Source organism: Xenopus laevis, chromosome 1L (assembly GCF_017654675.1).
Source record: "Xenopus laevis strain J_2021 chromosome 1L, Xenopus_laevis_v10.1, whole genome shotgun sequence".
Taxonomy (NCBI): domain Eukaryota; kingdom Metazoa; phylum Chordata; class Amphibia; order Anura; family Pipidae; genus Xenopus; species Xenopus laevis.
In genome coordinates, this window is record NC_054371.1 from 30,692,948 (window position 1) to 30,707,781 (window position 14,834).

General features: G+C 37.3%; 1 protein-coding gene across 1 annotated transcript in view; it reads right to left on the bottom strand.

The window, feature by feature from the left end:
* Positions 1 to 55: 55 nt before the first annotated feature.
* LOC108698046 overlaps positions 56 to 14,834 on the bottom strand; it is a 30,554-nt gene continuing 15,775 nt past the window's right edge. Inside the window, exons 13-22 of the mRNA XM_018228859.2 lie at positions 14,007 to 14,090; positions 13,257 to 13,376; positions 13,088 to 13,182; positions 11,684 to 11,780; positions 8,193 to 8,315; positions 6,265 to 6,366; positions 5,781 to 5,875; positions 4,265 to 4,400; positions 3,247 to 3,326; positions 56 to 1,899 (exon numbers count right to left, since the gene is read on the bottom strand). Of these exons, the coding sequence (XP_018084348.2) occupies positions 1,431 to 1,899; positions 3,247 to 3,326; positions 4,265 to 4,400; positions 5,781 to 5,875; positions 6,265 to 6,366; positions 8,193 to 8,315; positions 11,684 to 11,780; positions 13,088 to 13,182; positions 13,257 to 13,376; positions 14,007 to 14,090 (1,401 nt within the window). The 3' untranslated portion in view covers positions 56 to 1,430. The remainder of the gene's footprint in view (positions 1,900 to 3,246; positions 3,327 to 4,264; positions 4,401 to 5,780; positions 5,876 to 6,264; positions 6,367 to 8,192; positions 8,316 to 11,683; positions 11,781 to 13,087; positions 13,183 to 13,256; positions 13,377 to 14,006; positions 14,091 to 14,834) is intronic.

Sequence of the window (14,834 nt, forward strand, 5' to 3'; positions counted from 1 at the left end):
AGAAGGGGTGGATCTTCCTCTTTGGCTTCTGGTTGCTGACCCAGCTGGATGTTCCAGGGAGCCTGGGTACAACAAGGCCCAGTAAAGCCATGTGCCCTAGAGGGACAAGTACCTCTAGAGAGATAAGATGGGGAGCAAGAACCCCATGAATGTGACAGGATACTACCTGTAATAGGACTCTCTAGGAGAGTAAGACAGGCAGGTTAAGTAGCAAGAGCAGTTTGGCTCCAACTAGGAGGGATAACAGGGAGGTAGCTCTCCCCTCAGGCAAGACCGGCCTGTAGTATAGGGACACAACCTAATAGGAATTAGGGCTGGTGAGTTCCCTAATCCAACGTGTGGGATCCAGGTCACAATGCTGAGATCCTGAGGGTGTATCTATCCTGGTGTGACACTATCAGTGAGTTCCACTGTGTTGTCTCTGAGGGACATGTTCTAATCATGTCATGTTTTTCTGCTGGGGCCTCTGTGGCTTTGTAAGTACAACCCTGTGGATCATTTGTCTCTGACAAATAAAAGTTTTATTCTGTTTGACAGCAAGAACCTCCTGGCACCCATTCTTTTCCTGTTTTATTGCACAGTAGCCTGTGGGAGTTGTAGTTACACTAAACCACACATTTAATCTTCCATGTAGCGAAGGCCCTAGCCTGAAGTGTTAGAGTCACGTGTAACCCATGCTCTAGTGCACTAGCTGGTGATTAACCCCGTTGGCCTGTATAGCCCAAAATAGTGTTACACTATCATACAGGACTTCATTGTCTTACTTCCGTCCAGTATTAGTTTAATTTGTGAAGTAAGGATGGGCATGGGTTTTTTTCCCCATTCCTGTTAAGGTTTTGGAGTTCTGCCACCCGATGACATTTTCCAGCACCTGGACATTCCCATACTGCCCCTGCCACTACATCACCATCCAGTTTAAAACAAAAAAAAAATCAAAAGTGGCAATGTTATTTGAATATGTACCTCAGTATGCACTGAAAATTCCACTATTGTCTCCAGAATTCAAGCAAGTGGATAAAGGGATCCCTGCATTTTGTCCATAGCTTTCAAACTGACAAGTGGCCAATGCATTGTGCAAAACTTTGTGGTATGTACCATAAGGCTGGCTATTTAGGTGGAGATACATTAATGCAATGTGGCCTTACTGGCAACCCTGTACTGTCTCTCCATAACTTAATACAATTCTTAACATTATTCAAATATACATGTTTTTCTAACAGGTGTGCTACCATGTCTTAAATGATGCTACATTCACAATGTAATGCCTGATATTTGCACTTTGAACATTAACAAAAGTATGTAATAATTGCATGTGATATGTTTACCCTTTAACCTTTACTGATATCCCCCCCCCCCATTTCCTCATAGTTTAGTCTAGTTTAGTCTAATATACTAATACAAATGGCAGGTTACATGTTTGATACATTAAGCTATTTACTTTTCACATTCAGCCCATTAGGTCTCAGTGTGTCCAGCTCTTGAATCCAGAACATTTCCCTTTTCTGCAGATTTTGGTCGCTTCTGACCCTTTCGATGACTGTAAGTGCTATGTCCTGTGTTGAATGACCAGGCAGATGGAAATGCTGAGGAAGAGACAGGGCCTTCTTGCAATTTATTGTAGATAAATGGTCAACAAACCTGCGGCGTATGGAGTTTGATGTTTTCCCCACATACTGCATCTTACACTTCTTGCAGGTGATCAGGTATATCACATGGCTTGTGACACAGCTTAGTCTTTCTGTTATGTTATAGACGTTACCAGTTCTACTGCTTATAAATGTGGAAGTGGTTTCCATGTACATGCAAATAGAACAACTTATTTTTCCGCAGAATGTGCATTCCGGACGGCTAATAGGGACGCAGGCACGGACCATGTATCTGGCAAGATTTTTAGGCCACCTGTAAATCGAAATGCAATTGTAAGAATGTGATCATTAGTGATGGGCGAATATACGCAATTTCGCTTCACCGAAAAATTCGGGAATTCGCATTTTTTTGACGCCGGTGAATTTTTTCGGGTGAATATTCGCGGGCGTTTTGCGAATTTATTCGCTGGCGGTGAATCACGCAAATTCGCCACAAATTCGTGCCTGGCGAATAAATTCGCCCATCACTAGTGATCATGTATTTTTCTACAAAGACACATATTTACTAGATGGACCCAAATATAGGCATTATCACTTAACTCATTTGCTGTAAGTTTTAGACTCCATTCCACATATCTATATATATCTATCTATCATCTATCTATCTATTATCTATCTATCTATCATCTATCTTCTATCATCTATCTATCTATCTATCTATCTATCTATCTATCTATCTATCATCAATCTATCTATCTATCTATCTATCTATCTATCTATCTATCTATCTATCATCTATCTATCATCAATCTATCTATCTATCTATCTATCTATCTATCTATCTATCATCTATCTATCTATCTATCTATCTATCATATATCCATATCTATATCTATCTATCTATCTATCTATCTATCTATCTATCTATCTATCTATCTATCATCTATCTATCTATCTATCTATCTATCTAAATTTTACTGCCATGGACTCCAGATTTAATTCAACCTATATTATAGCCAGTCTAGACCAACATACTTTAGGGCAAGATTGTGGTGGCCATGCTATCTGGAGATTTACAGAAATGTGGTTGTTCAAGAATTTAAGAAAGTATTTGCTATGTTGCTGTGTGCCACTATACTCTAAAGGAGAGATAAAGACCCCCCACTCTCTGCCTACAGTTAATATGAGGCACCAATTTCAAGACAAGTTTCACTTGACTGGAACCTACATTTGACTTACAGCCAGGAGATATAGTTGCCATTTTATTTTTGAAAATCAAGGATTATATGTGCAGCTTCATCCTATGACCCCAGATGATCAGTATATCATCTAATTGCTAGGAGTAATTTCCCTATATTCCATCCTAGGGTAATTTGAACCACACATGTTCTACAGTTGGAGGCTTGGTGGATGAGAGAGTGGCATCACACCATATGAACAATGAGGAAGACCTACATCTACTGTACCTAAGATATGGATCTGGTTTAATGGTGCAGATCAGAAATCATTTGCATTCCAGTACCAGTGAGTGTTTAAAGGTTTGGTGTCTCTGTACAGGAATGAGCAAATCTAAGGAATATCCCCACCCATGTTGAGTTCCACGTACAACCCTATTGCCATACCCTCAATTAGCTTTGTTATCATCTGTGTTTCACCTTACCTCTCATTGTAAAGGGAAAGTATGTTTTTTAAGAATAATTCTTTCACTTTCTGTGATACAATTGTAATTTGACTCTCCATCTACAAAAACAAGGAGAAATATATTAAAAATGTGTGTTTTTATATTTGCAAAAGTCTTGTTATTGCTGAAAATGATCTGTAATTACTTTAAGGCAACGATCTCCATGTTGCTCACAGTGTCCTCAAAGTAAGTGCCTATTTTTCATTTCCTGTCTTGGAGGCAAGTTTAAGAGGTATAAAGACATGGGCTTACTCCAACAGAGCTTCCTCCAGGCTGGCATTTCACATGGAGCTACGGTACTAGTTAGACCATCACAGCCAATTTTTGGCATCACCATGGAACTAATTTCATGCTTGTGTGGCTTCCCAACAGTTTTTACATGTGTGTGTTGCTCATAGGCAAAACTGTTGGGTGACCCCTGTTTAAAGGTGAGGGGGGTTCATTCCCCTTGTTATACCAGGCGCCAAAGGAATCATTTTAAGAGGCTGGATTTTATGATATCAGTGTTGCCCAATTGCAAAAGTTTGGATGCAGTGCCAGAAACAAGGTCAGTTACTAGAGGTATCTGCTCTTATAGAGCCACTGTGTAGACAAATTCCCCACCAGGTGAGTCATAGGTGTAGTTGTACAGCATTGTGGGGTGATGACTGAATATAGAGAAATGTATACTTTTTTATTGTCTATGTCTACAGGGTGATGAGCATGTATACCAGAAGGGGAGAGTCAACAGGGCTTAGTGAGAAGGCCAGAATATTCCAGAGTGTGGAAGCCACCCTGTATGGTGAGAACCCCAGAGTGGGGAAAAGTTTTGAATGTGTGATGGTGAAAATGGTGAGTTTATGTTGGGAAAAGCCTTGTGAAAATAAACCTGTTTGCTTGATGTTCATGTCTTTTTGCTCTGGATCCTACACTTACCGGCCTACCATTGCTAATTTCCCCAGAAAACCTACAAATACCACCTTCCTAGTACCGGTTCACCATGCAATTCAAAACATACTCTTTTTTTTGTGTTCTCAATGCTGTCTGTGTAAGCAGGCTCCAATATGTGCTTTATTAAGCACTCCTTAAACTTGTCCTCAAAAGATCTCCGTAAGGTCTGTTCATTTAGAGATGATCTTCTTACCCCTAAAAACCTTTGACACAGAAGAAAATAATTATAAAGTAACGTGCATTTTTATCAAAAGTCTCCTGTAAATGTGAATTTTGGATCTTGTTTTACCATGACAGAGTCTATTTTTTTTTTTAATAATAGAAACCTTGTTTAAAAAATATATAGTAAAGTAGTGATGGGATGTCGGTTGCTCTTTAGATTAAGGCCTATAAGTCTACGCACCAACCACATTACGTCTATCTACGTCAGTTCTTAACCTGGCGTGTATTGTTGTACTAAAATCCCATAATCCTCCAAAAAATCAGGGTACAACATGTTGTAGTAATATCTTGGGTCAAGAATCATATAAACGTTATATGCAAATATGTTTGGTAAGTCAAACAGTGCAATTTTTAATTGCCCTGTTGAGTTGTTGTGGGGAGTAAGCTCTACTCTGACACTAGATTTTTCTAGTAGTATAACAATATGGGAAGATCCTATAACTGCTATGAACCCAAGGTAGATGGATGGGGGATCAGTGAAAGCACAGGAAATATCTATAACTTGTCACTCCAATGCAGGCAGCCTCTGCCATCCTATTTTCCAACCACACTATGTGAGTATGTGACAATGTGGGTCATGTGGTTGTGGGTAGCTCGTGAAGGCATTGGAGCAGTGACAACTAATGATGGGTGAATCTGACCCGTTTCACGAAAATGAACAAAAAATTTGTCAAATACATCGAAGTCAATGGGCGACATATTTTTTTGACCATCGCTCAAATGTTTTTGAAAATTTTTTACTCATTGGAGTCTATTGGCATTTTTTTCACAGCGAAACCTGGTGAAAAATTTCGCTCATTACTAGTGAAAAACCATATATACCATCAATGTAATCAACCATGGTTACTGCCCAGGTGAAAATTTGCCCACTGTTTATAAATGATCCCCACTGTGTTATTCTGTATTATTTATTTCTGGGGTCATTCTGCCATTATAGTCTCTTTAATATACTGGAGGTCAGTGTGCCAGGGAACTTGAACTGTGTTATTCTAGCACACCTCTCTATTATATGCACAGGATTTCACTGCCCTGATATGTTAAGCTATTATAAACTTGATGCTTTGTTTTATATGAGGGGACCAATATTTGCTAGAATTGCTATGCCATTATATTATATTCAGTGAGAATAAGTGATCTCACAGTTTATCACGTGAAAAGTCATGGATGAGATTCAGTTCGCTTTTCTCCGAATTGGGTTACAGTTTTTTCCCATTAACTTCATTAGAGATTTCACGTTCTAAACCATGAGATAACTTTTTATGAATAATATTGCATCTCAAACTGAATCTCGTCCATGACTTTTCATGTGATAAACCTTTTCTCACTGACTAGAATCTGGCCAAAGTGTCTATGGAACTTACCAATTCAAAGCAAATTCCAAGGAACCTCCAATTTTCTCTGCACTTGGCCTCCCGTTGACATTTAGCTCCTTTCTAAACAATGCTATTGTCTTCTCCTGCAAAGAAAGAAATCCTCCAGAACTTTAAATTACTGAATCATTGTTTTCCAAGTTTCAGTCGCTGTTTTTCTTCATGATAAATTTTTAAAAAGACAAGTACTTCCAAAACCAGATGTATATGCATATACGAATTTTTGCTTTGAACAATATTTTAATTCCACCGCTTTGCTATCAACTCCGTCTTATTTTATCCTGTTTAAATTTTGATTCTCACTGTTGTGTTTAAAGAGCTTTAGATATAGAGCCAATTTCCTCCTTACTCCACAGCTCCTAAACCTGTCAATGACTTGGCAGAAGCATAAATGGTTGATAAACAGGAGAATGCCTTGACTTGATACTATTAATAACGTTACATACAATAGAGTGAATGCAAATATATTATGTACCTTGTATTGTTCAAATACATTCTTTAGTTCCTCAATAAGTTGCTGAAAAACTGGTGATAACTTTTCAGCGAGATCACCAAACAGCACATCGTGAATTTTTACCTAAAAGAAAGAAAAAATGTTAGGAAGTGATTATGCTAACATTTTAATTAAGCAGCTATTGTTGTTTATTTCAATCTAAGGTTGAATTTCCAATCTTCAATAATGCTCATGTGTCAGAAACTCCCTGGGTTCGAACCAGGGACCAGTTCTATATTGGCTGCTGCTCCTCCTGCTTAAACCACAGGGGGAAGTGTGGCATCAGCCTGACACTGACAGAATATCTTCTGTGATGCTGCCTCTATGCCATTCTTCACTGATCCATGTCCCCTGTCCAGCTGTGGGCAATAGCTTGCTAAAGGGTTATTTAAGCTCTCTTCTCTGATCCCCTGATGCAGGATCATTGGTCAATCTGCCTACTCCAAGCTGCATGATTCTGAAAACTTGTTCCTGATCTTGTTATTGTAACCTTGCTCAGTAAGTCCTGCTCCTGCCCTTGTTTCCACTAATCTGATTTCCTGGTGTTGACTAGTGATGGGCGAATTTGCGCCGTTTCGCTTCGCCGAAAAATTCGTGAATTTCGCGCGAAATTCGCGAAACGGCGAAAAATTCGCAAAACGGCGCTGGCGTCTCGTTTTTGACGCCGGCGCCCGTTTTTCGACGCCGGCGCCCGTTTTTCGACGCTGGCGCCCGTTTTTGCCGCGAATAAATTCGCAAAACGCCCGCAAAAATTCGGCGAAAAAAACATTTTTTCGCCGAATTTTCGCGGGTGTTTCGCGAATTTATTCGCTGGGCGCGAATCGCGCAAATTCGCCGCGAATTCGCGCCTGGCGAATAAATTGGCCCATCACTAGTGTTGACCATGGCCTGTTTTTGGACTCTGTATGTTTACTGCCCTCCCTACCTACACCTTCAGCCTGTAACACAGACTTGATTGTTGCTGCCAGCCCTGACCCTCGGCCTGTTGTAAGGTCTAGTTTTTTCTGTCTGCCCCCAAGTTCAATTGTCTGCAGAAGTCTGTATAAGTTTTTGTCATTAAAACTGAAGTTACTCAGCACATCAGCCCCTGTCAGTTTAATCAGTAGATATTACTAACATTATGAGAGGTCGCTGCTATAGCTATAGCCTTGGTTATAGTGAGCTCCATAGACTTCAGTGAAACCGCATTCTGTGCAAAAACATGTAATGCCAAAACACAACGGTGGGCTCTGATTACTAGGGATGCATATACAATTATTCATGTCCATGTCAGGCTTGACCACAATGAAGTCTGTACTTTCTTTTGGTTTAACCTGCACACCAAAGATATTTTATACACAACCAAGAAGAAATTAGAGGTAATATTGAGAATGTGAACAACTGCTGCAATAGAGTGAAACCTTTGATTCACTGTAAAATGTACGCTCGTTTGTCAACAGTTAAGATGGTGTCAAACAATGTCTCACCAGTTTACAATTGCTAATGAAGACTACTGGATGATGTCTAAAGTCACTCATATACAGTTACAGTACCTATAGATAACCAAGTGATGGACCAAACAGGGGTGCTTCGCCAATGAGGCGAGTTGAGGCTGTCGTTCAGGCGGCAGTGCCCCACTAGGTACCAGGGGCAGCAAAAATGCTGCGCCTGGTACTTTAAGAGCGAATTTCTGGGGGAGGGGGGCAGCAGCAACTGCTACTGCCTCAGGCAGCGGAGGGGCCAGGATCGCCCCTGGGACCAACCAAGGTAACTGAGAGTTAAAATGACCCTCACCTCCCTAATCAGACTGCAATTATTTTATAGTATGAATGTAATAAGAATAGATTGTATAAAACTGCATTATACAGTAGATGAATTCATCTCCCCCAAGTAAGAATATGTACTGTCCATGTCAAGAAAATAACCCTTACCTTAAAAGCTGTATGTTTGCCTTTATATTCTGGATTGAAGATTGCTGAATCTGTAATTTTGCTCTCATTTTCAGCCCACATCCTTATGGCATTTCCAGTGAACTGTAGCATTAAATCTTTTAGCTAAAAAATTATAGATGGAATGATGTTAGTCTAGTTTTTAGAAATACTTGGAGTTTCAACACCTTTGAAGGCAGAGATTTTCAATCTTATTTTGGTCAGGTTCCCATGCAATATTCAACATTTAGGGGCAGATTTACCAAGGGTCAATTTTCAAAGTACAAAAAACTTTGAAATTCAACCATCGAATTGAAAAACTTGGAAATTCGAATATTGAATTTGAAGTTTTTTCACCAAATTTGGCAATCCTACAATCGAATAAAAATTGTTCAATTGAACTATTAAATTGTTCAAATCGAACGATTCGAACGATTCGAACGATTTTAGTGTACGATCGAAGGATTTTTATTCGATGTGTAAAGACTTAGAAAAAAGTTTGTAGAAGGTCCCCATAGGCTAACATAGCAATTTGATCGAAAATTCTAGCGATTTTTACTTCAAATCGAAGTCTAAGTAAATTCGAAGTCGTAGTATCCTAATCGATGGTCAAAGTATCCAAAAAATTACTTTGAATTTCGAACTTTTTGTACTTCGAAAATTCACTCGAACCTTAGTAAATCTGCCCCTTAATCAGACCAACCTCCTTTTCCACAACACACAGGCATGTGCCATAGATATCTACTCAGGTGCCCCATACAAGCATGACAAACACAGTAAACTCACACAAATAGGGACCTATTTAATAAAATTTGAATTTCTATTTTTTCACGAACTCTATAAAACTCCAATAATTTCAGATTAATTAAGTGTAAAACCTCTGATACAAAACTGCTCAGAGTAAACGCTGACAAGGTACTATAGAAGTCAGTGGGAACTGCACTGATTCTATTGGACCATTTTTAATAATTTAAGATTTTTGGTTTTTTTCGATAGTGAATCGTCTGAAAACCCCACATTTTTAGATATGCACATTTTTTTCTGGATTGTTTAGTATTTTTTCCCGTTCATATCTAATTTTTTTGGTTTTTGAAACCATGGCAAAACTCACTGACTCTAAAACTTTGAATGTAGTGAGATTTATTATAAAAACTGAATTAAAAAAGTATGAATGAAAAAATTACACTGAGCTCTGTGCTAAAAAATCTGAATACTTTGAAAACCTCTATAAATTCTAGTTTTTTGGACAATTCTTAGCGAAAGAAAAATATGAAAACCTCTAAAAGTCAAAATTGATTTAGAATGCCCCAAAAGGATCAGTGCAGCTCCCATTGACTTCTATTGGACCTCCAGAACTTTTACCTGTTGAAGTTTCGTATTAGTGGTTTTCAGATTTCATAAATCTCGAATTTTTAGAGTTTTTTAAAACAATGAGAAAAAACATGAATTTTTAGAGATCCAAAATCTATTGTTAGTAAATGACCACCATAGAGTTTATTCATAGTTTCAAAAACCTCTAAAACCACTAAAATGAGAATGTTGATAAATGTGCCCCATAACTTTATATTACTCACTTTACATTAATCCTGTTTTGAATTAATTCAGCTGCTGCTACATTTTATTATCCCTGAATCCCTACTGTCTTTACTTCATGCATATCTTGTTTTCTAACATCTGCTGAGCATTCTATAGAATCTTTTTTTTGAACTTCACTTTCTTTTCCATTCCATTCCACATGATCCTCCTCAGGACAGTTTCCTTGCACTCCTTTTGTTCTCAACTTCCCCCATCCCCATCATGCACTCAAAGTTCCTAAGTTAACTTTTAGCATGTTATAGTATGTCCTATTCTTAGTAACATGTGGGCATCATTTTTAGAACTGTATATCAAATAACTAGCTTTCACAATTCTAAAAATCCCATAAGAATGGATAGAACGTGGGTGAGTTTTATTTATTTATTCTGGTTTGAAATATTTTATTTGGTTTTCACAATAAACCATAAAAATCAATATGATAACAAATAGTACGCAGAATAAGACAATTAATACAATGACATATTATACAGAATGTATAATTTACAATGAAGTAATATGTAAAATAAAATAGAAACTAACAAGAACTAACTATCACTAACTAAGCCAGTGGACGCATAGCCATCCCTAAAAGAAAAAGAAGAAAGAAAAAGCCCATTGTCTTGGAAATGTCAGATAACCCCCCCATGAACATTTTACAATTGAAGAAACTGAGATATTTGACTTCTGGTATTGGAGTCACAGAACTCAAAGTAAGGAGACCATAGAATGATTCTTTGGAATTATTTCCTTTAGTTTTTACTAATAAAGCTTCCTGCCAACCTAGCTGGTTCATATAAGCCATTGTGTCTGTCAATGAGGGAGACTCATTTTTTTGCCAACAGTTAAAGGGATACTGTCATGGGAAAAAAAAATTTTTTCAAAATGAATCAGTTAATAGTGCTGCTCCAGCAGAATTCTGCACTGAAATCCATTTCTCAAAAGAGCAAACTGATTTTTTTATATTCATTTTTGAAATCTGACATGGGGCTAGACATATTGTCAATTTCCCAGCTGCCCCAAGTCATGTGACTTGTGCTCTGATAAACTTTAGTCACTCTTTACTGCTGTACTGAAAGTTGGAGTGATATCACCCACCCCAGCAGCCTAACAACAGAACAATGGGAAGGTAACCAGATAACAGCTCCCTAATACAAGATAACAGCTGCCTGGTAGATCTAAGAACAGCACTCAATAGTAAAAACCCATGTCCCACTGAGACACATTCAGTTACATTGAGAAGGAAAAACAGCAGCCTGCCAGAAAGCATTTCTCTCCTAAAGTGCAGGCACAAGTCACATGACATGGGGCAGCTGGGAAATTGACAAAATGTCTAGCCCCATGTCAGATTTCAAAATTGAATATAAAAAAATCTGTTTGCTCTTTTGAGAAATGGATTTCAGTGCAGAATTCTGCTGGAGCAGCACGATTATATGGTTCGTTTTTGAAAAAAAAATTTTTCCCCATGACAGTATCCCTTTAAATAAAGCCTTTCTGGAGGCAGCCAAAAATAAAATTGTCAATATTTTCTTTTCTTGGGACTTAAATTCTATATTAAAATTTGAAGAGAGCCTTCTATCATCTAGAAGCCACAAAGCAAAACCTGGAGATAATTTAATTTTTATTTTCAGATTAATGTTTAGGAAACTGGTAACTTCCTTCCAAAATATACTGATCTTTGGACAAGTCCATAGATTTTTTTATTAATTTTTTATATTCATCTAACACTGACTGTTGCCTCTTTTCGGCTTTCAAATTCTGGTCACTGGCAGCCATAAAGTCATTGCATTGTTCAGTCATTGCTGAACAAAATATTAAATTATTAAAAAATTCCCAAAAAAGTAGAAAATAAAGGAAAATTGCATATTATCTGCTGTCTTGATACCTCTAAAAGTAAGAGTAATAAATAATAGGTTACTTACTTTAGAGTTGATTGTGTCATTAATTATTTTTTCTTGTGTTTTTTTCAGGTCATCAAAAAGGTCTTCATTTTTCTTCAAAAATGATTCTTGTTTAATACTATAATTAATCAAAGAAAAAGCATTTTATACATGTGGGAATGAAGGTGTATGGCACTTAATGCAGCAAGAGCAGAAGACCTTCACCCACTGTGCTTCATGCCATTGGCATGATTTGTGTTGCATTTGTAAATTCCCTTTTCAGTATCATTACATTTTACATGGAAAGTTCAGAAAGGGTCTTTATCTACATTTCAACAGCCGGGGGCCTATTTATCAAAGCTTGGATTTTAGTGATTTTAGAGGTTTTGAAACCACAACTGAGCACTCAAACTTTAAAACTGACATGACATTTATTAAAAAATCAGAATAAAAAAAAGTACAAATGGAAAATTATACTGAATATGCTCTAAAAATATGAATACCTTGAAACCCTATACAAATGTGTGTTTTTCAGACAGTTCCTAGTAAAAACAAATACAAAAACCCTAAAAGTTCTAATTAATTGGTCCAATAAGATCAGTGCAACTCCTTATGACTTTTATAGCACCTCAATAACCTTTACCTGGCAATGTTTTGTATTAGAGTTGTCAATTGCATTAAGTTGTCTGAGATATTTAGTAGAGCCATATTTGGTGTCAGTAAAGTTCAAATGGTTCTCAACATCTTTCCAAAATTTTGTAATGTAAAGACAGTCTCATAATAAATTAAATGAAATTGGGAGAAGAGGGTTACATTTAAGGCATTTGTTAAGAACATTTGAGTGACAATTGAAGCTTTTATATGCAAAACGAATGTCTGTAGTTTTGTTCCTTCCAGACTTCATTATGAAAAAGTTTTCAGTATGAAAAATGTAATACTATGTAAGTTTTCCGAGGTAATGTCCACATATAGATATATAAAAATGTCTTATTTATTAAAGCCTTGCCCACTTTCCTATTGCATATGTGTTTAAGTGAAAAATGTGGCTTCTTGCTGCATTAGCAATTGGGAGCAATATATATACAGGTTAGGGATCCGTTATCCGGAAACCCGTTATCCAGATAGTTCCGAATTACGGAAAGGCCTTCTCCCATAGACTCCATTATAATCAAATGATCCAAATTTTAAAAAATGATTTCCTTTTTCTCTGTAATAATAAAACAGTAGCTTGTACTTGATCCCAACTAAGATATAATTAATCCTTATTGGAAGAAAAAACAGCCTATTGGGTTTATTTAATGTTTACATAATTTTCTAGTAGACTTAAGGTGGGAAGATCCAAATTACGGAATTACCCATTTTTCCGGAAAGCCCCAGGTCCCGAGCATTCTGGATAATAGGTCCCATACCTGTATTAGAAATTACTGTTAGAGACTAAATACCTACTCTGGCTTTTGTGGGCTACATCCAGCGCTGCTTTGGGGTCCCTCATTTAATTCATTCCATTTCTTTTTTTCAAAATCAGTCAGTTTATTTTCAAGCTACAATAACAACAAAAAAATGTCAAACATCTGACCTGAAAAATATTTAATATTGAATAAAAAATACAAATTACCTCTTCTAAAAGAAATTTCTTTTTTTCTAGCACAAAGTTATCAAGCTGGACGAATAAGCTTTTAACTCCAGTATATTGTAAAAATGTTGCATATTCCTCTACCAGTTTATGTGGCATTCCCTGTATTGAAGGGAAGTAAGAGATAGATTACTGCTTTACAACAAATTACATTAATTAAAAAATAATCGCGCTGGAATTCAATACAACTAATGTGAAAGATGAAGTCAACTGTAGTAAAAAATACTGTGTCATTTTGTGTACTGTCAGCTCTAGGCATTTATACATGTAAGTCCTATGTATAGGAGACTCCAAGTTCTTTTGTTACAAGCATCACAACTAGTGATGGGCGAATTTGGGGCATTTTGCTTTACCGAAAAATTTGTGAATTTCCCGTGAAATTCGCGAAATGGAGAAAAATTCACGAAACGGCAAAAAATTCACGAAACGGCGATGGCGTCTTGTTTTTAACACCAGCGTCCATTTTTTTTATGCCGGTGCAAATTCCCTGGTGAAAATGCACCGGCGTCCAAAAAAACGGATGTTAACCTTTTCTGGTGAAATTTATACTGTAAATATATAGTATATTGACAGTCAATCCTACGACAGCAGCAGAGAGCATGCTATGGAATCAGCATAGAAGAAGACAGGGAACTACTGGGGGTATCGTAAGGTGCACAGGTCTTCAGCGCAATTAATGCTGGAACTGGACATTGAAAATCATTATCTAAGAATTATATAATTGTTACTTACCTCTTGTGCATGAATTGATGTGTATAACACCGGTAATATTGATGAAGTAACTACATTTCTTTCCATATTTGGGGGCAAAGTATTCTAGCAAAACAAAGATCAAAATAATCAAACTATTAATGCTGAATATTAACACAGAACTGGGTTTTTACAGGAATAGGCTTGTTACAAACGTCAAAAATCTTGTATACCCTATTATGCCATATAAAAGATTAAAGCTTGTGTAAAGCCTTCATTTTCCTACCATGTATATAAGTTGGGCATATCTTACCCACCCAAGCCACATAATTTGTACTGCATATACCCCCTCCATTTGCCAGCACCATCCCATTTTCCTAAAACAAATAGCAGCTTGGTGGCCATTTTCCCTCTGACACATAATCGGTAACATTGACATGTGCAAACAGGACATGAATGCTGTAAAGTTCATGCAATGCAGAATGCAGGGTACACAGGCACAACATACTTTGATAAAAGGTTCTGCTGGGGTTGAGCACTGTAATGGTTAAGCTGAGCTCAGGAGAGGTGGTGAGGAGAAAAAAAAATAGGATCAGACAGCTAGAGTTTCTATGTGAACCAGCAATGCTATCCCTTCATAGGCTGTTAGACTGGAGGGTGTGTTTAGTAACCTGAGCTGAGAAGAACTGAGCATGCTCATGAGCCAACAGCCAAAGTAAATTCCTGTTCCAGGTGGAAAATCTGGTGAGCAAGCGTGGCATTATGCCTACTGCACTACATGGGTCCAATGCATGATACATTTTAATTTGCCTGATTTGGTCCACTGTATAGAAAAGATTTTACTAAATTGATACATATATAAAAAAAAAA